The sequence below is a fragment of the Peromyscus eremicus genome, chromosome 6 (assembly GCF_949786415.1).
Source record: "Peromyscus eremicus chromosome 6, PerEre_H2_v1, whole genome shotgun sequence".
NCBI classification, from domain to species: Eukaryota; Metazoa; Chordata; class Mammalia; order Rodentia; family Cricetidae; genus Peromyscus; species Peromyscus eremicus.
In genome coordinates, this window is record NC_081421.1 from 73433772 (window position 1) to 73460244 (window position 26473).

Below are 26473 nucleotides of genomic sequence, written 5' to 3' on the forward strand. Positions count from 1 at the left end.
GAGTCTAGAACTCTTAAAACCTATACTTACCAGTTTTCAAGTGTTATATATTATTATATTTACTTTAGTTATGCCTTTCAAGATACCTTAAAGTTATGTTTCCTCTGTGATTGAATCTTTATAACATTTGACAAACATCTTTCCAACTCCCACAGCTAGTAACTATCATTTTACTCTCCACTTCTGTGAATTCAACTTTTTAAAATTCCATGTGTATGTTTATGGTGTGTATACATGTATATATGTGGTGTATATGCAAATGTATACATATGTGTGCCTATATTTGTGCATGTGTGTAGACATGCATGTGAATGTATGTTTGCATGTGTATATGTGTGTGCATCTGTGTATGCATGAGTGTATATGAGTGTGTGCAGGCATGTGGTGTGGATACATATGTGTTGTATGCATGTGACGTGTAGTGTGTGCATGTGTATGTGCATGTGTGTGTGATATGTGTGTGTGATTGTGCGTTTGTCTTCCTAGTCCTGTCTTACTCAACATAATGTTTTCCAGTTTCATCACAAATGACAGGATTTCCTTTTTCTTTAAAGCTGACTAGTATTCCATCATGTATTTTTGTTACATTTTCTTCACTCATAATGGATACTTGATTGATTCTTAAGCTTGGCTGTTGTGTACCAGGGCTATGGCCGCAGTAAGCAAGAAGTGCATTAGTACCTATCATGCTCTTTGTCCCCAGTAGAAACAGGTTTGTCACAGCTGTAGTTGGCTGATTGATAAAGACCTAGGGCCAAAATTGGCAACTAAAAGCTAATGATCACAACTCATCCATTCTTGATGTTGACTCCAAGATCTGTCTCCTTCAATCCTTGGCGTATTCAGTTTGCATAAGCGGGTGAGTTCGAATGGGTCTTCCAGCTGAGCATCTCATTGTCAGAAATATATGGATGAAAAAGGAAGCTACAGCTGCTAATTAATTGGAGCCTACTCAAAGAATCTGGGAGGGTACCACTCAGCCTGGCCTAAATTTAAAGAGTGTTTACAAATCCAAGTTATTCTAGGCTTTTTCTCTTTAATGCCAGAGTGGTTTTCTTTAGAGTGTATTTAAGGCATACAGCTTAATGTTTTAATACATTCTTATATTGTTGTGGTAGTTTAAAAGAAAATGGCCCCCAAAGGGAGTGGCACTATTAGTAGGAATGGCTTTGTTGGAGTAAGTATGGCCTTGTTGTAGGAAGTGTGTCACTGTGGGGACAGGCTTTGAGATCTCTTTTGCTGAAGATACCACCCAGTGTTTAAGCCCATTTCCTGTTGCCTTCTGATCAAGATGCAGCCAGCACCAAGTCTGCCTGCATGCCACCATGCTCCCTGCCACAATGATGCTGGACTGAACCTCTGAAACTGTAAGCAAGCCACCCCAATTAAATGTTTTCCTTTATAAGAGCTGCTGTGGTCATGGTGTCTCTTTACAGCAATAGAAACCCTAAGACAGAAGTTGGTCAGGAGTAGGGTATTGCTGTGATAGGCCAGACATATTTTTGTTTAGAGGAATTTGGACTTTGGTACTTTGGGTTAATTAAAGCAGTGGAATGCTTTAAGCATTGCTTAATGGGCCATACTAGTAGGAGCATGGAAGGCAGGGGTGCTAAGAGTGATTTGAACTGTTGCAAACTCTTCAGGGGAGAAGAATTTTAGTATTTTGCCTAAAGATCATTCTTGTGATATTTTGGTGAAGAAAATGGCTGCCTTTTGCCCTTGTCTGAAGAGTCTGCCTGAGGTTAAAGTGGAGAGTTTTGGATTAGTTCTATTGGCAGAGGAAATCTCAAAACATCCTAGTATAGACTCTGTTGTGTGATTAAGATTTATAATGGAAAGGAGCAAGCTGAGAAGGATAAATTACAAAATGTACATTTTAAGGAAAGAAAGAGTTCTAGGAAGTGCAATGGAGCTAAATCTTCTGTTCAAGGAGATAAACAGATTAAGAATAGGGAGTGGTGACCTGAGGGTAAGATCTCACTCAGCTAAGTTTCCAACTTGTGAAAATGAACTAAAGAAAAGCTGAGAGCTGGGTATGATGGTGTACACCTTTAGTCCCAGCACTTGGAAGGCAGAATCCTGAGGCCAGCCTCATCTAGAGATCCAGTTTCAGGAAAGACAAGCTTAGGCAGTGAAGGACAGAAAGCTGATGAATATGTAATTGGATGAGGGGGGTCTTGTTCCAGTCCCAGTAAGCAGCAGAACTTGGCAGCTTTAACCACATGATTTTAGAGTTAAGGATAGAAGAAATGGATTGTGGAATTTGCCTCTGTGCCTGAGGAAAGCTGCTGAGGCCAGGCAGGTATCAGGGGTATAGGCTAGGCATGTGTCAGGGGTATTCCTGAATGGAGGCCTAGAGAGGCCATTGTGTGAAGCTGTGATGTTGAAACCTGGATTGCCCTGGAGACCCCAAGATGTTGGAAATGCCAGAGCTCTGGGATCCCTGCCAAGGAGAGCTGCTAACAAGGAGTGGAACCAGCCCAAGAGAAAGAAGTGTGCTGCAGTCAACAAGAATGAACAGTTGGAGATCTGAAGAGTGTTTTGATAGTAGACATGGAGCTGCAGAGTTTGGAGTTTACCAAGTTTGGTCTTGCTTTAGTCCAGTATTTCCTCACTATGCTCTCTTCCCTACATTTTGTAACAGCAATATATATCCTGTGCCATGTTGGAGTATGTGACTTGCTTTTTTATTTCAATTTTACAAAGGATTACAGTTAAGAGATTGCCATAAGTCTCAGAAGACTTTGGACTTTGAAAAACTGTTATAGACTATGGGGACTTTTGAAGTTGGACTAAATGCACTTTTGCGTTATGATTTGGCTACAAGTCTGGGCCAAGGAGTAGAATGTGGTGGCTTGAAAAGGGGAGTGGCACTGTTAAGAGGAGTGGCTTTGTTGGAGTTAGTGTGGTCTTGTTGGAGGAAGTGTGTCACTGTGGGGACAGGCTTTGAGGTCTTTTTCGCTGAAGATACCACCCAGTGTTTCAGTCCATTTTCTGATGCTCTCTGATCAAGATGCAGCATGCCGCCATGCTCCCTGCCATGATGATAACTGACTGAACCTCCCCAATTAAACGTTTTCTTTTATTAGAGTTGCTGTGGTCATGGTGTCTCTAACTAAGACAACAGTGAAATGATGACTCCAATCAGGAAAATTAATAACTCCATCACCTTATAGTATTAACTTGTATATAATAAGAACACATAATAGCTACTTTTTTGGAAAATCTCTGTTGTGTAATACAATATTATCAAAGTAGATCTTGTCCATCTTGCCTAAGAGACCCTCACTTCCCCATCCCTCCCTATAACATGTATATCATATAAAATGTTAACTTTGAGCTTTTATTATACAAATTCCCTTGATGAAACAGGTACATGAATGCTATTTTCAATATTTCAATGTCACATCATTGAAATATTGGAAAAAATATAAATGTTCATCCGTGATAGAATGGAAAAATAAAATGTATTATATGCCTAAAAGGGACACTATTTCATGATGATAAGAAACTACATACATACACAACTGCAAATGCACAAACACATACATACACACACACATACATGCACTAAATATACACTAAAACAATCCCACACTTAATGCAAGCACACATACTTACTACAAGTACACTGTATATAAACATATTATGTATAAAAACACATGGCATACACACACACACATACACACACACACACACACACACACACACACACACACACACACGATTTCTAGAGACTCCAACTTTGGTAACACAGACCTGTCAAAGGGAGGACCAAGAGGTCAAAATCAGTTTTTACTACTTAATGAAACCCTCTCTCAAAAATAAAAATTGTTAGAGACCTCAAAACAATGTTGGGAAAAAAAGGGTATAAAATGATATGGTAATTATATAATTTGAAAGATTTTTATGTAATTTATGTAAATTTAAAGTACATAAATCTCATGTGTTGTTTGTTCTTAGCATATATTCATATAAAATATAAAAATGACTTGTAACACAAAAACCTAGGCATAGGAGAAAACTTCAACTTCACCTGCAATTTTCCTCATAAACATATAAATTTGAAACAATGTGACAGGGTCAGAACAAATGTCAATTTTCATCTGTGAGTATATTTTATGAATTTAAATTTTTAACTTGAAAAATTAAATGTCTCCACTTCCCAAAATAAAAAGAATATTAACCACATACTTAATAAGACAATATACTAAATCATATATGAAAGTAGATTCTAGAACTATTCCGAACTGACAAGGATTTCGGGCCATACTCCCACCCTGTGGAGAGCACCCAGGTCTTTTTTTCTGTGAAGAAGACAGCCTGAGGCTGATTGCCCACTGTATGCACCCCATCCAATCTCCTTACCTTGCATTTTACTTGTAGCCGAAGGTCCAGGGACTGTCACCAGACAGGTGAAGTGTATGCGGATAGAAAGCTCACACTATGCCACTGTTATCACCAACTGCGAGGACAGTAGCTGCTGTGCCACCTTTGGGGATGGAACGTCTGTTATTGCAAAGCCACAGGGATCATACCAGGTAGGTCAAGTTGGGAAATGAGGACTAACAAATGTGCATGTCCTATTGCTAACAGAGCACGCTCTGCTGGGACAGTGAGAAATTCCGCAATGGCACTTGCTGTTGCTTTCATCACTCACCTGATCTTAGAATACACATTTCACACTTTGGTTTTTCATTTTTTTTCAACCCATTCTAGGAACACATTGTCCTGCTTGTTGGGGAAAGTTAGTAGCACTGAGTCAAGATTAGGCTAAGAAGATCCTCACGCTGTGCACTGTGGGGACAGAGTCACTCCAGTGGCCTGGCATACACCCACCTGCCTCTTTCCTTCTCCTCCACCACTTGATTTCAGTCCACCCCTAACTCCTCAGTAGAAATGAGGGAACAGGCAGTCTGCTTGGCCCTGGGCAACACAACCCTATCCAGTCTCTCTGATTGTCCTATTCAACACAGCACTCTGGTGTCAGCATAGAGTACCTTTAGTCTTTGAAAGGTTTCCACCACCACCCCTTTTTTTCCTCATTAGAGAAGGAACATGAACTAAAATATCACACACCATGTTATAAGAGGCTGAGAACCGAAAGCTGGGATGTGATGGACACACGGTCATCACTGTGACGGTAGCTGAACTGGTGTAACCTTCCCATCTCCCTGGTCATTATATTTTCTCTCTTCATCCAGTGTAGATGGCTATGGGACAAAGTAAGTGCTGAAAGTGAGAAATGAAAGAAAATACAAGTGTGGATGTTCATTAGCAATGACACACATCCAAAGCATAAGCATCATTTTAAAAAAGCAGACTTAATCACTTCATTTTTCTGGTATAACAAGTCTATATGGTCGTCACAGCTGGAGTCTGGGTCCTTTGAATGGACACTCTAGTGTGGATTTTCACAAGATGGCCAGTGAGTTCCTGGCAAGGAGACTTTGTGAGCACAATCTCTTTCCAGAGGTCAGGAGTCAGGTAGCTGTGTCTCTTGAAGATGACACCAAAGGTTGCCTTGGCTAATGGACAATCAGATGTGTTGGTAGCCTAAATTCCCTTCCACCCAGAAGCTGCCCGACTCCTAGGAATAGAGAAGTTCCTTTGGGCATGTCTGCCATGCATGAGGAGGACCTTCTCCTTTCTCCGTTAAAAACATACCAAGCACACACTGGGCCCATGTGATTCAGGAGAGCTGAAGGAGGGCAGATTTTTTTTTTGTTTGTTTTCTGTTTTTGTCTTTTGAGACAGAGTTTCTCTGTGTAGCTTTGCGCCTTTCCTGGATCTCACTCTGTAGACCAGGCTGTCCTCGAACTCACGGAGATCCGCCTGGCTCTGCCTCCTGAGTGCTGGGATTAAAGGCGTGTGCCACCACTGCCCGGCTGAGGGCAGATTTTTTTAATTGAAATTTTTTTGAGAATTGTATACATAAATACTGAGTTTACATTATTTCTACCCTTCCCCTTCTCCTTTCCAGCTTCTCCTATTCTCCCCTCTCAAATTCATGACCTCTTCTTCTTTGTTATTGTTATATATATACATCTGTGTGTATTTATGTAAGTATAGCCCATGGAGTCTGTTTAGTGTTCCTTGTATGTATATGTATGTAGAGCTAATCACTTGGGATTGGATAACCTATCAGCGTTATCCCCGAAGAAGACTGAACCTCCCTCTCTCTGCAGTTGTTAATTGCCCAAAGGTCTTCATCTAGAGCTGGGGCCTTCTAGGATGTCTCCACCCATGTTGTCACATTAGCTGGTGGTGTCCTCATGCTGGCAAATGGAATGAGCGTCAGGCTTCAAACTGCTGCTGCATCTTGAAGCTCTTATTTCAAGTGAAAGAAGCTACATAGTGATACTTCTACTTGTATGGAAAGTCTAGAATAGGAAAATCCATGGAGATGATGAATTAGTGGCCACCGAGGATTGGGGACAGGGGTGATACAGTGACTGCTAATGAGGTTGTGGTTTCCAGCTATATGGAAAAATCTAGAAGAGGAAAATCCACAGAGATAATGGGTTAGTGGTCACCAAGTATTGGGACCAGGGATGATACAGTGACTGCTAATGAGGCAGGGGGTTCTTTCTGGAGGGCATGATGTAAATATTCTAGAATCATGTATAAATGGTTGCACAAGTTCTTGGATATACTAAAACATTACCAAATACTACACTTCTAAGGGGTGAATTTACAGCACATGAATTATAATTCAAAGAAGGAACTAGAAGTCGTTACATAAGTGCTACCATTTGACTGTCAGCCAGCAGAAGGACTAAGGCTAGCCAACGTTTTGAAGGGCATTTATCCCTTTTAAAGATGTTTCTTGTTGAAAAAAAAAAACCCAGTGGGCTCCAAACATTTCACATGGAGCCTCATGTACTTACCTGAGTTAAAATGGAGGAAGTCTGAAATAAGAGGGCACAGAACAAATACCCCCTTGACACGCAGTCCTTCTGAAACATTACGTTGTTTCTTAGGCAGTGTTTTTGTCCTGGAAATATCTTTCAAATCCCTCAAGTTGCACAAGAAAATTTAGTATCTTTTTTCTTTCTCCTTCTAGGTGTTACCCCCAAACACAGGCTGCCTTTATATTGATAGAGACTGTTCAGCTACGTACTGCCATGAGTCAAGCAGTAATATTTACAATCCCTTCCAGAAGCGTGAGCAGCTAAGAGCCAGCAGGTACATCATGAAACATACCTCAGAGGTGATCTGTGAGGTCCTGGATCCTGAGGGGAACACCTTTCAGGTAAGGTACAGGGTCCAAGTGGAGAGAGAGCCCGGACTTCTGTCTTAGTTAGGGCTTTTTTGCTGTGAAGAGATGCCATGGACTTGGCAGCTCTTATAAAGGAAAACATTTAATTGGGGCTGGCTTACAGTTCAGAGGTTTAGTCCATTATTGTTGCAGCAGGAAGCATGGCAGCATGCAGGCAGACACAGTGCTGGAGAGGTAGCTAAGAGTTCTACATCCAGAACAGCAGGCAACAGGAAGTGAGAAAACCTTCTGAAACCTCAAAGCTCACCTCCATTAGCACATTTCCTCCAATAAGGCCACACCTACTCCAGCAAGACCACTCACCCTAATACTTTCAGATACCACCATTCCCAATGAGCCTGTGGGGGCCATTTTCATACAAACTACCACAGCTTGGTTTTGAGATGTATCGTACTAGACAAGTTTCATGTAGATTGAAACTGCCCCCCTGCAACCAATCATGAATGTCAGTATCGTTTCTTGGATCCTCAAGTATACTCTCACAGAGAAGAACAATCTTAATAATTTGGGCAAGAAGGTGGATCTCTGTGAGTTTGAGGCCAGCCTGGTCTATATAGCAAGATCCAGGACAGACACCAAAACTACACAGAGAAACCCTGTCTCAAAAAAACAATAAATAATAATAATAATAATAATAATAATAATAATAATTTGGGCAAGAGAAATATTAAAGTTAATAGGCAATTGGAGAAGTGCAAGGAAAATAAGAATGTAACCACAAACAAGGATTAAGGTGAAAGCAGATGCAAGCATCCTGCAATTTTATGGCGCCAGGGCAGTCTGTGGTGAGAAGGGCCTAGCAGGGCCAGTGATGGGTAGGTAGGGTCTGGAGGGCTTAGGCTGTGCTATGGAGATGCTCTTCTCTATCTGTATTTTAGCAACATGATGGTCCCCTTATCTTTGTCTGGGAATTGGCAAACTGTGTCCCTCTCTATATAGATTAGGACCTCAGATACTTTGTCTTACATTTAAAATATTGAAAAAGTCTAAAGAATACTTCATGTCCTATAAACGTACACACAATTCAGATTTCAGTGGTGGGATGGAAATCATTACTGTAAGATGGGCATGTTCTTTTGTGTGTTCTCTCTGTCTGCATTGGGCTCAGCAGTGGAAGGGCTGTGTAATGTATGACCTGAAGCTCCTGAAGCATTTACTTCTGATCCTTGACCAAAAAGCCTTGCCACCCCCTAATTAGCCATTTATCTTTTTTCCCCAATCCTCCCCTACAGTGGAATGTCCTCCGTTGACTAGTGGGCGTGACATTAGTTTTTAGATTTGGACTAAAAGCACAGAATCCCTAATGCTGTTTTGGTTTGCAGACAAGTCCTAGTCCAGCTCATGCTTTTCTTTGCTACGGGACAGACTTTTCACAGCATGAGCATGAACTGATGAATTTCTGTCGACAAGGACAAGCAATGGAAACAGAAAGCCAAAGGCCCTCCAGATTGAAATGTCTGGGGTGTTCCTTGCCAGCCGTGTTTCCAATAACCCTCTAGGGCTACATCACCTACAGTGGGCAGCCTGTGCCATGCTCCTTTCTGAAAAGGTGCATGCCAGATACAGACAGCACTAGTAACTAGAATACTGCCTCTCACATGCATCCTAACCCTATTTCCCCATAGGCTCTACAAGGGACCTACAGTTCTGGACTTGAATCTCAGCTTTCTCTATTCAAAGGTTCTTTTCCATATTTTAAAACAGCAATTGTGTGAGTGGTCTTTCCTTCACGTTCAGTCTCTCCATCCCTTGAACTAATCACCCGAGGATAAGATTTTGAGTCCCCTCTCAATCCTGGTCACTTTCTTCTAAATGTGTTAGAGTTTGTTCTAACAGTCTAGGTGTGGTTTATTAGTACATCTGTACTGATAGGGAATCTCCACTTTTATTAATGAAATTCATACATAATATCAATACTGTGTAATTAAATATACCTGATTTTCTGATAATCCAAGGGAGTATGTGCTTGCTCACATTCGATCAGTGGCGATGTAGGTACTTTGTTATTTTTTTTTCCCTCAGTTTCTCATATGTCTTGTCTCATAGGTCATGGCTGATGGCTCTGTATCAACAATGTTATCTAAAAAGAGATTAGAAGATGATTTCGACGTACAAACTGAGGGTTATGATAGTTTATCATCAATTCACCTTGAAAAGAATCACATGCAAATCTATGGTGAACATGTTCCCAGGTAAAAATGATACTAACAACATTAGGATTTTTATTCTCCATCCCAAATTCAAGAAGCATCTTTCCCGAGTGTCTCAAATGTTCTGATCTTTACTTCTTCAAATAGGTTTTTTGTGATCTATGCTGATGGATCTGGCGTGGAACTTCTCCGAGACAGTGACATAGAAGAATACTTATCCTTGGCCTATGGAGAATCAACAACTGTGGTTCTCCAGGAGCCAGTCCAGGAACACCCAGGTAGAGACTGCCTGCTGCCTGCAGCTCCCTGTGTCCTCCAGTGACTCTCATCCGCTTGCTGTTCAACCCCCTTTGTTCACTTGACTACTCCAACTGGCCATGCCACTTACATAGCTCCAGAAGGTGATATTCATCTCCAACTGTGTCTAAGAATCAACTTGTGTAAGCCAAGAATGAATGCCTTTTGCTGCCCTAAAGCAGGCTTGTGCCTAGGTCTTTTTTATCAGTTCATTCCATCCTGTTTAGAAACAATACGAGATTTCTTAAAAGTTCTTTTTTCTATTATCATTTTTAAGGTGATGTTTTGTCAAACTGAATACAACAAGAAAACACATTGTCTACATCAGTTAGACTACTAATCAGAGGTGTATATGTTATATAACATATTTGTTGGGAGTTTATATTATTTTTATCATTTTCAAAGAAATCATTGCATGAGATTAAAGGCACACACTTTGGTGTGCTAATTATATAGAGAGGTTTCTGGGCTTCTTTAATCTTTTGTTTGGTGGTATAGATTTTGAGTCAACTTGAGAGTATGATTTCATGCCTGTGTTTGTATCAGCATACATGTACACATTATATGCCTTATTCTTGTGACTGAGGAAAATAGAAGACTGTTACTGGTTATGCAGTGTATGTAAAAAAAAAAAAAAACTATGTAAGGTTGGTGGGCGTGGTGATACAATAACCCCTAAACTAAGAGACCACTGCAAGCTTGAGGTCAGCCTACACTAACTACATCACAAGACTCTGACTCAAAAAAACTAAAACAAACAAAAACTATGAGACAGCAAGAACTCTACTTAAGTATTTTTTTTAATTTTTATTTTGCAATACAATTCAGTTCTACATATCAGCCATGGATTCCCTTGTTCTCCCCCCTCCGGCCCCCCTCACCTTCCCCCCAAGCCCACCCCCCATTCTCATCTCCTCCAGGGCAAAGCCTTCCCCGCAGACTGAGATCAACCTGGTAGACTCAGTCCAGGTAGGTCCAGTCCCCTTTTAAACATTTAAGTAGCATCAACTTAGCAGCCTATCCTGTGCCAAATACCAACTTAGTTTTTGGAGTACATAATGAGATAAAACAAACATAGACCCTATTTCCTTAAAACTTAAAATTTAATGACAGAAATGTGTGTTAATTAAATGGCCACACAAATAACTGTGTAATTATAATTTTGTATGAAATCTATGAAGAACAGAAATATTTTTCAATGAGAGCTTTGAACAGAGAAACCTGGGGTTGTCTAGAAAATTTCTCTGGAGATGCTGAGACCCAAGAGCTTGTTAGTGCATTCGGGTGTGTGTATTGGGGGTAGGGATTTCTTGGAGAAGAAAACACAAAGAATTATACCAAATTGAAAATGGGTAGGAAAAGACCAAACCTGGCTGAAGTGTGGAAGGAAGACGCGGATCAAGTTGAGGCAGGGGTGAGCAAAGATCCTGCTTTACTCTTTGAACAAGGGGAAGTTGAAGAAGGTTTAATCATGTGTGAACTTCACTGGTCAACCTGGCTGTCAGGGTGGGTTCACTCCAGAGGGCAGCCTGCCAGAAAAGCTAGCTGTTGCTTCAGTCCAGGGCGGGATACCTGAGGCACAGGGCTGAGTGTTGCATCTGTGGGGAAGGCAGAAGAAGATGGAGTCAGGGCACCTTGTTGGCAGACCTGACCCAAATATGGTTATTGAGGAACAGAAAGTGAATACTTTTGGTTGATTAGTGGCCATTTTTCAGGTCGTGACTGACTCATGATCTCATCTTAGAGAATGACACCCTAAAGCATAATCACTGTCCCTGGCTAAGGTTTTTATGTAAAAGGCAGTTCAAAAGTATTTGTTGAACTTGGTTAATGCCCGTTGAACTTGTCAGAATCACTTTGGTAGAGAAATGACCTCTGGTAATCTCTTTAATCCAGGTGCCTTGAGCATCACAGTCCTTCGCCCTTTCCATGAAGCATCGCCATGGCTAATGAAGAAGGAGTTAGACACCATTGTTCCTCCCAATCTCCAGTCAAGGTCCTGGGAACATTTTCCTTCAGTTGAGGTATGTGCTCCCAACTATAAAGTCACTCTCTTTACACTTCCGTTCAGGCTCAGGTCTTATGTAGTTTTATATATTTTCATCCTTCTGTGAGATACTGTATGATACTGAATGAGCTCAAGAAGTTTTATATTTGGAGATTTTAAGTATTTGTAGATGTAGCCATAGACTTTCAGAGGACCATGACAGGCTGACTAATTTCAGTTTCATTTTTTCATTCTGTATTATAAGCCTGGGTATATTCCCTATAATATTAGAACATCTCTTATGAATAACCTGTTACAGTTCATCTATCATGGACTTCCTGAGACTATACCACTTTCCCTGTCATTTCTTAGCTATTAATTTAGAAACAAAATTTGGTGCCTTAAACTCTCTGTTTTTTCTTCATGTATTAAAAGTTGAGCAAAAAGAGATAGGGGAAATAAGAATTTTGCATGAATTTTGCAACTGCAATGTTAGTGAGTAAATACTGTGGTTATGATCATGCCAGATTAGTGAAACTCCACCCTAAAGTTTTAAAATCACATTTTGCTGAAGCATTACTAAATCCTGTATCTTGTAAGATTGTCATTTTGTTTCATACCACCGTATGCAACATGTCCAGCACATCATATGGTGTTCAATTATGAAATCTGTCAAGACACTGAAATGTGAACATAGAGCATATTGCTGTTAAGTGAGGAAGGTAATGTCTTTGAGTTTTTACTTGCAGTATCCTACAGTAAATTCTGCTACAGCAAGAGCAGAGAGGATGAGCAAAAATCACCTACATCTTTGTTTTAATTTGGTGACTCTAATCAAATCGATGAGATGAAAGTGGCCATGACGTCTTGTCCTGAATCTTAGAACAGGTTATACTGGACCACAATATTCTTCTCTGAAAGTTGAAAATGTCAAAAAGCTGAGAGTACTACAGGATGATAAGATAAATATGCCCCATTCTAGATTAATGAAGATTAGTCTCTTCACCTGAAACTCTTATACTACAAACTGAAAACTACTGGGTGGTTGTCACTGGCCACTCTTTTTTTAAAACAAACACCAAAGCAGCGAAGTACACTAGTCCTGAAGGCCAATTACTAGGATGACAGAGATTTGCGCTCACTCTTAGGTATTCATTCCTTCCCAAGAAACCACTAGAAGATTCTGGAGGTGGGTTTCATCAAGAGTGAGCTCAAAGTTGGCCCAGACTCATGGAATGATTTTGCTTTCAGAATCTTCCTATATAAACTCACACAGAACCAGGAAGTTAAAGGCTGCTGACTCCAAATGTTTTATGTGATATGAGTGTGCTAAACAAAGCGTCGTTCATGTGACATGATTTAGATGGTTGCTAAATTAGCATGTGCAGAATCACACAGCCCTCCTGAAGGGATGCCCATTTGAGACTGTTAGCGGCACACACAAAGACGAAATTTTGCTCAGATCCATGAGGATGAGGATTTTTCTAGCACCATATTGTCCCTTGAAGGTGGTACTATAATAGCTTCAAATTCTGCAGAAAGGACTGGCTCTTTACTTGGCCCTTCAGATGTTCACTAGGCAACCTAAAAGCTAGTTTGTTTGGTATCTCTGCCTCCATTTTGCATCTGTCTCCTTTAAATTTGGATAATGTTGCTGCTCAACTTTTCATATAGACATGGTAATCATTTGAAGATCTTTCATCTAAAACCAGCAACCCTCCCCTTCAAGGCTAGAAGCACCAAAGAGTGAGTAAAACACATTTGAGATTTGCAGAGACACCATAATAGACAAATTGTCGGTCACCAGGTTTTACAACTTCCTTGTCCTAGTTAGCATTAATTATCAAATAGTCTAGAGTCATCTGAGAAGAAAGCCTTGATTGTGGGATTGCTTAGATCAGGTTAGCCTGTTGGCATGTTTGGGGACTGCCTTAACTATCAATAGATACTGGAGGTCTCAGCCTCCTGTGGGTGGCACCAACCCTAGGTGGGTGGTCCTAGACGATATAAGAAAGCTGGCAGCGTGAGCCTATCAGTGAGTGAGGCAGAGGGTGAGCGAGCAAGCAGCATTCCTCCAGTTTTCCTGCCTTGAGTTCCTGTCGTAACTTTCCTCAACAATAAACTGTGACCTGAAAGTATAAGGCAAATCAACTCTTTTCTCCCCAGATTGCTTTGGTTGGAGTGAAGGTTTTTGTTTGTTTGTTTGCTTGCTTGCTTGCTTGCTTAGTTTTAGGGAATTTTGGAATTAAGTTCTAACTATGTAGACTAGGCCTGCCTTGAACTCACAGAGATCCATCTGCTTCTGCCTCTGGGGTGATGGCATTAAAAGGTGGGTGCCACCACACCAGGTGGCTTGATTGTTTTTTTTCCCAGCAACAGCACCTCTAGACATCTCTGGGCACTGTCCAAAACCCAAAAGAATTAACGCCTGACTTTCTGACTTACCATTTGTTCTTAGCCATTGTCTCTGAAAGTCGTTTTGGATTCCAGGAATAACTGGATGAGTGGAAACTATTCCCTGACCCCCAGAGCAGCAACCTTCTAATTGTCTAGAAAGCTCTGATCCGGAGCTGATGATCAACCAGACCATACTTGGATCAATATGTATGCCTGAGGATGCACACATATTAATTGCTCACCTTCTTTTTTCCTTCTTTTTTTTCCCTCCCTCCTATCTCTCCAAAGCTCTTGTTAGCTTCTTGAAAATGGTGCATGAGATGCTAGTCCCAATGCTTCTCAGTGTAGCCATACAGAATGATGAATCTCTTTCCTGATTTACCATTACTTTGGTCATTTGGATTAGGGTGTAGGTGACCAAACCTGGTCTGTTTGGATCCCTCAAAGTCAGATTTTGATCTCCACTGGTTTTGGAACCCCATAATCACTCCTGATCTAGTATTCACATAAGAGTACTTGGCATCGCTTCTCAGCCTTTTGGCTAAGATTAAGTGAAGAGTACTTGGCTAAAAAGTCCATCACTGCACTATTCTGACTTCTTTGGTGAAACCTTACTTTTTTTTTATAGAAAAAGACTCCAGGACCTCCATTTGGCACTCAGAATTGGAAAGGCCTCTGTATTGGGTTTAAACAGCTAACAAACGCCCCAGCCCCTATACTCAAAGGCCCCAAGGTACTACAGATGCGTCAGTTCATCCAGCATGAGGTCATAAAGAATGAGGTGAAACTGAAGCTTCAGATTTCCCTTAAGGTAAGAGAATCCGGTGATGTGACAATCCACCCCCCCCCCCAAAGATCAGGAACAAAGCAAATCATTCCTGTCCATCTCCTGAAGAGCCTGAAATCATCTAGTTTTACCGGTATTTAGAATAACACTTGAATATCGGTTGCCCAAAATAGAAGGTTAAAAGGAAGAGGATATTTAATGATTCCTATAACATAGGATTAAGTTATAGGAATCATTAAGAGGCCCCAAAGGTGTTTCTATAGTTTGAAAAACAAAACCAATGTACACTTTCTATATAGTATTTTTTCTTTCGTACTACACAGAAAGCCAACACTCTCTGGAGAAAATGTAGAGCCACATATTAATCAGATACTTGTTCATGGATAAAAACAGTTGCTGCTTTGAAAATGGTCTAAGACTTCATAAATAGATGGCTTGTTATGTGATCATAGCTATAGAATCTTTCTAAGTTTAACACTCTCTGCATAGATATTATATGCATTTTATGGTTATATGCTCAGAACATAGCATCGAGAAGAGGATCAATACTGATGGATGTTGATCAAATACTCATGGGGAAGGAATATATTTCATCTAGAAGCAAAGGCATGGACTAAGTAACTTATACCCATGGACAGAATCATAAAGACGAGACTGAGAGACCAAGAATCTTCCACCTCAGTTTATCCATCTCAGTGAAAAGGATGCTGCATCACAGTGTTAGAAGCAGGGTCCTCCCTGTGCAGTTCTCTCCTGTGGCTTTAAAGCTTTTCTTGAGGGCAGAGAGGGACTTGGCTTATCACTATTAACCTCCTGAGAAAAAGTTTTCCCAGTGCTTGACCAGTTAACTGATTGCGGAGAGGTAGCAACTTATCTCCTTAGTCCTTTTGGGATGTTCCAAGTTGACATTGACTATGTTGGTCTCTTTCTCTGCCAAGTTCTTGATCTTTATCCATTTGTTTGACTGTCCTGGTCTAGGATTATATAAACCATATTCTAAAGAAAGAAGACGAGCTACAGGAAATGACCGTCAAGGATTCCAGGACGGAAGAAGAAAGAGGCAATGCTGCTGATCTCCTCAAGCTGGTTATGGTGAGAGAATGGCTAGAGACCAGCATTCTTGCTCCTCTCTTGCTGTCAGGTGCTCCCAGACAGAATGCATAGGGAAGAGCCATGTGAGAACCTGCCAAGGCTCTGAAGTATTTGCTTTATCCTCATCCTAACTTTTTCTGTGCTAACTGGATTATGGATTTGTTGAATTTTCCAAATATATCTTCCTTTGACTATTCCTTTGCTCACAGCGAATTTGGAAGATCCTCAAATAAAAGATATATATGTTATTATTTTACTATGAATATATACTATTAATTTTACTCTAAGAAGTTAATGTTTATTGAAATACTGAATAACTTAATGAATGTGAAAGAAAGAGTAATTTCTATAGGCCAAACTATTTCCATTCTTAGAAATTCATTAAATAATGGAGCAACAAAATACTCAAATAAATTGTATATTGGTATTTATAGGTTTTTTTCTATAACAAGTCAAATTGAGCACATAAAGAATACTTCTAAACAAAGTATTTCCATGTGTAATATAATTAACATCAAGTAATTCTAATCTTCATTTCAGTCTTTCCCTAAAATGGAGGAAACTACAAAAAGTCATGTTACTGAAGGTAACTGGAATTTGATATTTTTCTGTAATATATCTACAGGTTTCAGAAGGACTTCTTAAATATATTTGTTTGTCATTCTGTGTACCACAGCAAATCCTCATCAATCAATCTCCACTCCTATCCTGGCCATTTAATTGTAAAGGTTTATATGTTTTCATTCTGCCCTGAAAAACAGTGATTCCCTCTTTAGTTCACCTTTAACCTTCCTTTGCCAAACAACAACAACAACAAAAACAAAAAACCACTGGTACTTTACCTTCTCTCTTACCTCAACTCCATAGAAAATAGCAACTAGCAATGAGCCAGCTGACCAGTGCCCCCATGTACAATGCACACAGCCGCCAAGCCAGTGCCCAGACATTGCCCACACCTTGCACTCTTCTACTCTGAATGTCGTAAAGCAAACAGCTACTCTCAAAGGAGCACCTCCCTGGCCCCAACAAGCTTGGTCATATCACAGCAACAGCACTAGAAATTTTACTGGGATTTTGCTTTAAGTTCTATGACAGAGGCCCTAAGCTGGCTGCCTTGGGCTTCACTAAACCCTTAGACACAGTATTGACTTGTACTCTTGTTTTGTTGTTACTGTTGTTGTTTATCTAGATTTTTCTCTTCTTAAGATTTCATATGACAGCAGTGATATCTAACTGAAAGTGCTGAGCCACTGCCCCTTTAGAGGGCCGTTATGGAAGAGGCTATTATAGTCTCCAGTACTCCTCTGTCTGGATACTGTCATCACTCTTTCACAAGTTGGTCCCTGCAATAGAGTTCCCAGTGAACATAAATACAAAAGGCCTTGTTAAAACTGAATTTTGGATAAATAATAAACAATATGTATTGTAAGTATATCCCAAATATAGCATGCTACATACTTATCCTTTAGAAAGTGTGTTCGACTAAAATGCAAATTTTATTTATCCTATATTTGATCTTACAAAATTACCCTGGGCTATTTGAGCTTGTGACATACGGTCCAAGAAAGCAGGCATGTGTGATAGAGGCAAACCTACAGGCCACCCAATAGTAATGGTTAAACAAATTGTGTTTCTCAAATTGCTGCAGGAAGGAAACAGCATACGTAAAACTGACCTTGCTGATTGCCAGTGATGCTACAAAGTCAGCATCTCCCATTGTACTTCCTAAGATGTTCTTTAAGGGGATGCCTCCAGAAGCATGAGTTTTACACTAACACAGATTTGGATAATATTTTACATTGTCTCACTTTCTTAAAGACTTACAACAAACATTAATTAAGGGTACAGAAAAGTCTCACAAGAAGAAAACTTACTTACCCTTGTCTACATCAGTGTTTTCTAAGTTTTCTTATCTTGACCAGGTATCCTATTCTTTCTCTGACAAAATGACAGCTCACTGAAACCGTATGCTATAGACAAACTCTGAGCACCATCACCCAAATTTTAAAAGTGTATGATATTCAGCTCTTTGGAATTGGATAATAGGTACATGTTTAGAATAACAACCTCAGTATGATGGCCAATCTGTTTTAATATGAGAAAATTCAGGCCCTCGCCATGCAGCTTCCCTAGTGATGTAGGGCAAAGTATTTATGTCTGGATCATAAAGATGATGTTCACTAGCAGAACATGCCGTGGAAAGTAGTCTGGTTGTTACAGCTTGGGTGCAGAAATCCTCCAAAACAATCAATAAATTTAATTGTGTAATGAAGAAATGTTATAAAGAAGTCAATACTAACACTAAAGGTGTTATTTTTAAAGTTGCTGCCCACCTAACGGATTTGTTCAAGCAATCTATAACTTTGACTCCAAAATGTTCACCAGAAGCATTCACTAAAGATTACTTTGAGAAGAAATGGAGGTAAGCTGCACTGGATGTATGTCCCAGTTAGTGTACACATAGGGGATGCAGAGCTGTGGGGATAGTTGTGGCCCTTCTCCTGTTGTAGTGCTGCTGCTGCTGCTCTGTCGCTCGAGAGCACTGCCCGGTTCACCACATTTTTCTTCTTCTCACATAGGGATACATCACAAGGAAGGGGCTGGAAAGAAAAGCTCGAGGAACAGAGGTAATTCTGCCCCAGAGTAGACATAAGCCTGTGACAAGCCCAGTTCCGGAATCTCTGAGTTCAGTAGGCTACAAGGTCCCACAGGCTCCCAGCTGCTCCTTGGCATTTCAACAGGTCAAGGTGGCACTTGTGGAGGCCTCTTGGGCCATTGGGTAGATGTCGATAGCCCCATCTCCTGCAGTGGATTTTGGTGGTCACCCTTTGTGCTTCTGGTGATTCTAATATACTTATGAACATTTTGGGAATTAGTCATAACACTCAGGATTCATGTTGTTTGCCTCGGGAATGTGTCCTGAGCGTCATGATGTTTGTTTTCCTCCAGTCTGAGCTTAAGATTTCAACTCAGCTTTTTATCCATAAAGGAAGCCAAATATGTTTATGTAGCTGGGGTGGGGTGGCCATTTTTATGCAGAAGTGTTGTTGGTTGTTTTTCACTCTTTACTCTTTGGAGGCCTGCCACCCAGCTCCCAAATAAGCCACAGAGGCTTTTTCTTACTTATGAATGTTCAGCCTTAGCTTGGATTGTTTCTAGCCAGCTTTTCTTAACTTAAATTATCCTGTCTACCTTTTGCCTCTGGGCTTTTACCTTTTTCTATTTCTGCATATCTTTTCATTACGTCTTACTCTATGTCTGGCTGTGTAGCTGGGGGGCTGGCCCCTGTCATCCTCCTCTCCTCCTCCTTTTCTTGCTCCACTCTTTTCTGTCCCTCCTATTTATTCTCTCTGCCTGCCAGCCCCACCTATTTCTCTTTCCTGCCTAACCATTGGATGTTCAGTTCTTTATTAGACCAATCAGGTGTTTTAGACAGGCAAAGTAACACAGCTTCACAGAGTTAAACAAATGCAACATAAAAGAATGAAATGCATCTTTGCATCATCAAACAAATATTCCACAGCATAAACAAATGTAGCACATCTTCAACTAATATTCCACAACACATGAGTTGCCCCGTTCAGAAACATCACCTTCATGAAGGTGTTGGGGTTACATTTTGGAGTGTATTGGGAAAATGGAATGATAAGACTTATTTCCCCACTTACAAGGTTGAACTGGAGGGTGTATGTTGTTGGTAGTAGAAGAAAACCATTTGTTCCTGCACATCTTAGGTCCCTGGCTGAGAACCCTGTAACAAAAGACAGACTGGTCAGAGGAAATAAATATGGATTTATTTAAGTTTAATGTGAGACAGGGGATGTCATAAAGAAATGAAGATTCAAAGAGAAGACTGGGCCTGCATAGCTCTGTGCCCCATTTGATTACTAGACAGCCAGGAATAAATATGATGGCACAAGAGTATTACCTAATAGTAGTAAACTGGGAGAAGCCAATGGGGCCTGGATGCTCAGATAGTCAGGCATCCCTCCATCTTCCAGACAGAGATGCTCCTTTCCTCTTCACGTAGGAAGGGTACCACTCCTGGGAGCCTGGTGACCTGCTTCAGTGAAAGGGTAGGAAAAATGCTTTCTAGGTTTTCTGGCCTAGAAACAATGTATGAGACTATCAATGGGGAATGAGCCTGGATGTTCAGGGAACGATAGGCAATGGAGACTTGCTTTTATTTTTTCTTTAATGTACTTTTAAATTTTATTACCAATCTCAAATTGTTACAGCTATAAGACAATGGACATGGCAAATAAAAATAAGAATATCATTATGATCCAAAAATGATGAGAATTAGTATGATGACTTTTTAAAGTTCTGTAACAACTCCATACATGTATTCAGTGCATTCTGGCTACTGTTTTTCCTGCATCACTCTTATCCCTCTCCTACCCCTCCTAACCCCCCTCCTCCCTCCCTGTCCCATCTCAGATTCATAACTTTGGTTTGTTGTGTGACTCATTTAGTTAGAGTTATCTATGTGACTATTAGATTGGGACTATCCACTAGAGCCTGGCAGGGTCATCAGTAGGTACAGGAGCAAAGGCACTGTCTCCCCTTTCCCTAGTCTAATGAGCAAGGCATGGGGCCCCCTGAGTCCCTCCTCCATCCCTGTCGGCCCATTCTTGTGCAATCTCTGTGTGCACATATATAATTGTTAAGGGTCGATGGACTTATTCTTTTAACACCTTTTAAATTCTGTGCTGATTCATGAGTTGCCCATTATTTTTAACATCTGAAATATTCACAATTCAAAATTTTAACATGTGAGTGGTTAATCACAGCTAGGGAAGGTGAGACACATAATTGAATTTGTGGCATGAGAAGAAAAAAGTGAGAACAGGAAACATGGGCTGAGTATAAGGAAACCAGTATGTCAGGAACTTGAAAGGTGCCCAGCAAATATGAGCTCCTATAGAAGAATCAACACCGGAACTGGAACTAAGGAATGTAGGCCTCTCGATTACCAGGCTCGTTGCTTCCTTCATAAGAAAAATCTTAAGAGAGCTGTGACCTACCGCCAAACTGCCCTGCTTGAAGGGGAAGTCCGTGAGTCAGGAGAGAGAAGGCATTTTAATGGCAGATTAAAGTCATTTAAACAAGATGGCTTACCAATTGTACTTCACAGTCCTTCTGGGCATGCAGTCTGTGTATGGTCACGGGTCTCAGAGTCAGTGTGTCTAGGGACAGCTCACGTATGATTCCTGGTGGACTCTACTATGCCAACTGGCTATTTCACTTCGGGGATTCAGTTTGCTTATCTAAAAATATGAAGATGGCCGGGCGGTGGTGGCGCACGCCTTTAATCCCAGCACTCAGGAGGCAGAGCCAGGCGGATCTCTGTGAGTTCGAGGCCAGCCTGGACTACCAAGTGAGTTCCAGGAAAGGCACAAAGCTACACAGAGAAATCCTGTCTCAAAAAAGCCAAAAAAAAATAATAATAATAATAATAAAAATAAAAAATATGAAGATGATCAGCCAGGATGACTGACTGTCGCTTAGAAGGTACCATTGTCAAGATCACGAGCTTAAAGTTGTATATGACCCAGCTTGTTGTTCAGCTCCACCTTGTATTAATTATGCTTTAGAGTAAGTACTTAGTTTCCTGCACCTCGAGGTTTTTCCTATAAAATGGAGATGACAAGGCTTACCCAATAACCCAGTTTAGAGCTCCTTGGCCTCCCCCGAGTATCGCCTCCCAGTGGAAGCATTCTGATTTGGAAAAGGCAACTCACAGCAGAGTCGCGTTGCTCTTTTACTTCCTAACAACCTCTCGGACTCTGCTCTTTGTTTTGTGTGGCTGCTGCTGCTGCTGTAATTACGGAAGCCTGTGGCTATCACTTCAACTCCAGAGGATCACACAACCTCAAAAACAAACAAACAAACAAACAAAAAATCAAAACCTCAGGCACTGGAAAGGGACCTTGGCTTTAGACATTTGAGATCAACTGGCATCATTAGTCCCTGTCTCATATAAGAATCTGATTTACAAAGTAAGAAATGTGACTAGAAGTAAAAAGTGAACAGGCCACCCCCAAATAAAAGAATCTGGGTGGTGCACACCTTTAATCCCAATACTAGGAAGGCAGAGAGGCAGGTGAGTCTCTGTGTGTTTAAGCCAAGTGTGTGTACGAAGCCAATTCCAGGCCAGCCAAGACTAAATAGTGAGATCCTATCTCAAGAGGAAAAAAAAAAAGAGTCCAGTGAGTTTTCCCTTCTCAGTCTTACTGTTGTTGAGTGCAATGGTTTCCAGGGGGATTTGGGGCTAAAGCAAAATAATTTTTCAATGTGTTTTGTGTGTGTTCTTTTGTATATCATTGTGGAAATATGAACCAGGGAAAATATCGAGAAAACACGAAATTACTTGTTGCAAATTAGGACCAAAGAAGTCACACCTTACTTTAAGTCTGAATTGAGCCCACTATTTAAGTCACAGGTAACTGAACGTAATTCATAATAATTTAATCTTTATAAAATGATGCTTTGCATGTTAATCTGTAGGTTCTCTTTCCTGATACTGTTTACTTGCCTATTGCAACCATCTGACCGAATAACTCTTGTGCTTCAAACGTGTGATCACGTGACAGGGAAACTCTCCATGCGTGTATCACTTTTGCTTCCTTCCCCCTTGCATGCGACTGTTAGCCATTCTGTCTCTTCCCTTCTTCTTTGGGCCAAGTCCTCACTGATTTACCAACTGCTAACAAACTCTAATTATAGCTTTATTTCATTAGAGCTCCCTCAGCCATCAACAGTTAAAATACCATTAGCTACTGCGAGTTCTCAAAAGTCCACAGACATTCAACATTCTCCTGTTCCATGTGAGCCCACTCCAAAGACCCTAAGCCACACACTAGCCTGCCTCTCACTGCCCCTCACTCCCCCTCACTGCCCTTCATGGCCCCTCCCTGTCCCTCAGTGCCCTTCACAGCTGCTCACTGCCTCTCAATGTCCCTCACTGCTACTCACTGCCCTTCACTGACCCTCATGGTCCCTCATGGCCCCTCATGGCCCCTCACTGCCCTTCACAGCTCCTCACTGCCCTTCACTGCCACTGTCCCCTCACTGCACTTTACTGCTGCTCTCTGCCCTTCATTGACCCTCATGGACCCTCACTGCCCTTCACAGTTCCTCACTGCCCTTCACAGCTCCTCACTGCCCTTCACTGACCCTCATAGCCCTTCACTGCCCTTCACAGCTACTCACTGCCCTTCACTGCTGCTCACTGCCCTTCACAGCTCCTCAAGGACCCTCATTGTCCCTCACTGCTACTCACTGCCCTTCACTGACCCTCATGGTCCCTCACTGCCCCTCAGGGTCCCTCACTGCCTCTCACTGGAACCTCAAAGCAAAGTGAACACTTTCATGTGTCCACAATGCCCTAGAGTTCTTGAAAATTCAGGATACTACTATTAACCAGATGAAATTCCAAAAACCATGACTAGTTAACAAAGACTAGAATTCAATTAGTCTCTCACGGAATTTTAGTTTTCAACTCATCTTCAGAGCCTTGTCAGCATTGTCTGTCAACTTAACTAACATATTTGTGACAGTTACATAAAATAAATGTATATCTGTGGGTTTTCCTTTAAGTATAATTATCTAGAGAAGCTTTCCAAAAACCTGCCTCCTTTTACAAAGAAAAATGAAGCCACAACCAAAACATCTGATCTGGCTCTTCATTCAGGTAAGGCGTTTATATGATTACTATTCCTATCACCTCACCTGAACTGAGTCATACCCAATATGGCCCCTTAGGACGTGGCTAGTTCTTACCATCCATTGTCTTAATGAGAGTTGGTAACAGAACTTGCTATTATTACCTGCACACTACAGATATGTCTGAGTTATATAAAGAGAACAAGATAGAAATTGAATTTCAGATTCATTTCTTGTGCCTAACAGCATTTAGAAGATCTGACTAACCAAAGGATTAATGAAAGGTTTTTTTGAGAACCAGACATTCACATGATCTCAAAATAACTCACATGCTTATTAATTATAGCAAGTAAAATGAATATCCATGTCCATTGGAGATTCAGTATTTGACACCTTAGTTAAATAGTCAAATTTTCATCAAAGGTAAGACTGTCTACCACTGAGTGCCTTTCTCACAGACTATAATGGACATAGTAACTGTAGAGAATTCATGTCCAAAGTCTTTTATCCGAATCTAACCAAGAAGACTTGACAGATGTGTACCCATCTGTAGACGTTGTACAACACAGCTGGCTTGGTCTCTTCAAACACAGTCATTGTCAGGGTAGATGTGTTGTCATGTGGAGAGCCCTTGGCCAACAGGCATGTGACTTTGAGTTCAGTCCCCAGAAACACACACACACACACACACACACACACACACACACACACACACACACTCAGAGTCAATATCATGAAACCAAAAAGATGGAACAAGTGCTGTCATTCAAAAGAGACTGTATGACATAAAAACAACCTGTAACAGATCAAAGGGGGGAACATGGGACTTTTACTAGGGGACTGTATGTCAGAGGATATTGTGGAATTGTTCATTCCTTAGATATACTGATGGGAACATGGGTAAAAAGAGAATGTCCATATTTTTAGCAGATGCATGTTGAACGAGTTGACAATGAAATGGAATTTAGCACTTCTTAGTGAACTGAATAGTGAGAAGACTCAGATAGAGGTCGTTTCCATGTTCAATGTCATCCCTACAGTTCATGGACCTAGAACGTGGGTGGCCAGGGGAAAAAAAAAAGCAGATACTTTCAAACTGAGTTTTCAAAACAGAGATCAGGGTCAGAAAAATCACTTGTGATTGTGGTGAGGTGGAGGTGAGATCAGGTGATCTGAGTTGATAGGCCTTGGGTTGTCAGTTAAACTTGCCACACCTCAGGGAAACAAGAGTAGCCCTCGCCCACTCCTCAGAAGGTCAACATACTTTCAGAACAGTCACTGGGCAGCTACAGCTGACTGCTTATCCAGGCTTTACACATACACAAGCTGAAATCTATTTGCCTCCCCAGTCATACATACATTTATTTAAAGTTGTTTTGTTTCATATAGTACCTGCTTCTTAATGATACATATTTTAATGAAGAGATACATTTTCACAGTAATGAATAGATTAGAAATCATTTTTGTTTAGTAGGTAAATGCAGAGGCAGATTGCTTGGCCTCAGGCTGGTGATAGCTCCATCTGGCCCTACCGTCCACAAGATCCAGCCAGTTCCTAGGGAGTATTTGCTCTACAGGAACTGCCTTGTTTGTTGGTGGCAAACACCGACCATATTATGAGGAATCTTTCAATGATGTTCTTCTGTGTAGATTTTTTTCAGGATAAAGAGGAAACACCTTGCTCACTGAGAAATTCATTGTTCAGTGTTGTTTGTACAAGCCTTAGTTGTTTCTATATTGCTGGCCATAACATGACTTACATTGTTTGTTTTGGGATTTTTAGATTCTACACTGACGGCAGTTGTAGAAAAAGAAGCTGCAAATACACCTCCTCTTCCAAAAGAGGAAGCTGCTGAGAATATCAAGGAGTCTGATAGCCAAAGTGATACTGAAAATGTAACCAAACCTATCAAAAAGTCTTCCCACCAAAACCAAACTGAGAATTTAGCACAATCTACCCAGGAGGATGATAGTCAAAATGAAACTGAAATTGTAAGCAAGTCTACCAAGGAGTCTGCTAGCCAAAACCATACAGAAAATTTTAAAAAATCTACCAAGAAGTCTGCTAGCCAAAATCAAATTGAAAATTTAATAAAATCTACCAAGGAGTCTGCAAGCCAAAACCAAATTGAAAATGTCGCCAGACCTCCTACTGAAGGTATAGCCATCATTATCTTTATCTCACAGGTTCAAAGTAAATGCTGTATCTCCTCAGAATGCAGGATTCTCCTGTCTCGTGTCTCCAGCACTGAGATTTCAGGCTCATGCTGCCATGCCTAAACATGGATGCTGAAAATCCAAGCTCAGGTCTTCGTGTGCAGCAAGTGCTCCATTGACTGACCCTTCTCCCTGGCACCACCAAATTTATATTTTTAAGAGATTACTCTGGGTGCGGGGAGCAGCACTGGCTGCTCTTCTAGAGTTCTTGGATTCTATTCCAAGCACCAATATGGGGCTTCCAACCATCTGTAACTCCAGTTCCTGGGTATCCAACACCCTTTTCTGGCTACTTTGGGCACCAGGTATGCATAGTACATAGACATAGATGCTGGCAAAATGCTCATGTACACAATATTTTAAAAAGGAGCAATTACACCTATTTGAGAAGCTGCGGTAGTAGGATTGCACATTTAGGCTAGCCTGGACAACATAGCAAGATTGTATATCCAAAGAAAAAGAACCCACAAATGTAAGCAGACTTTTTCTTGGACCACCAGATCCCAAATAACAACACAGAGACTTATTATTAATTCTGAAATTAATAATAAGCTAAGCTCAGCCTTAGCTTAGGCTTGTCCCACTGGCTCTTATAA

General features: G+C 40.9%; 1 protein-coding gene, 1 long non-coding RNA gene and 1 other non-coding gene across 5 annotated transcripts in view; 1 reads left to right on the forward strand and 2 right to left on the reverse strand.

Moving 5' to 3' along the window:
* Positions 1-26473, forward strand: part of Spag17 (sperm associated antigen 17) — a 236044-nt gene that overhangs the window by 176393 nt on the left and 33178 nt on the right. For 2 of the 3 annotated variants that reach the window (XM_059265953.1, XM_059265952.1), the window contains exons 31-43: positions 4393-4541; positions 7067-7255; positions 9329-9474; positions 9580-9710; positions 11626-11753; positions 14742-14924; positions 15879-15992; positions 16533-16578; positions 18315-18414; positions 18572-18619; positions 22338-22437; positions 23595-23688; positions 25444-25818. In XM_059265953.1, the coding sequence (XP_059121936.1) occupies positions 4393-4541; positions 7067-7255; positions 9329-9474; positions 9580-9710; positions 11626-11753; positions 14742-14924; positions 15879-15992; positions 16533-16578; positions 18315-18414; positions 18572-18619; positions 22338-22437; positions 23595-23688; positions 25444-25818 (1803 nt within the window). Of the gene's footprint in view, positions 1-4392; positions 4542-7066; positions 7256-9328; positions 9475-9579; positions 9711-11625; positions 11754-14741; positions 14925-15878; positions 15993-16532; positions 16579-18314; positions 18415-18571; positions 18620-22337; positions 22438-23594; positions 23689-25443; positions 25819-26473 lie in introns of those variants that run through there. The other variant, XR_009379872.1, reaches the window with a different exon arrangement.
* Positions 5578-5710, reverse strand: LOC131913931 (small nucleolar RNA SNORA64/SNORA10 family). The gene has a single exon (XR_009380002.1). It is a non-coding gene; the product is annotated as a small nucleolar RNA SNORA64/SNORA10 family (small nucleolar RNA).
* On the reverse strand, positions 15568-16921 carry LOC131913354 (uncharacterized). The gene is made up of 2 exons (XR_009379873.1): positions 16847-16921; positions 15568-16216 (listed from the first exon to the last, which is right to left on the reverse strand). It is a non-coding gene; the product is annotated as an uncharacterized LOC131913354 (long non-coding RNA).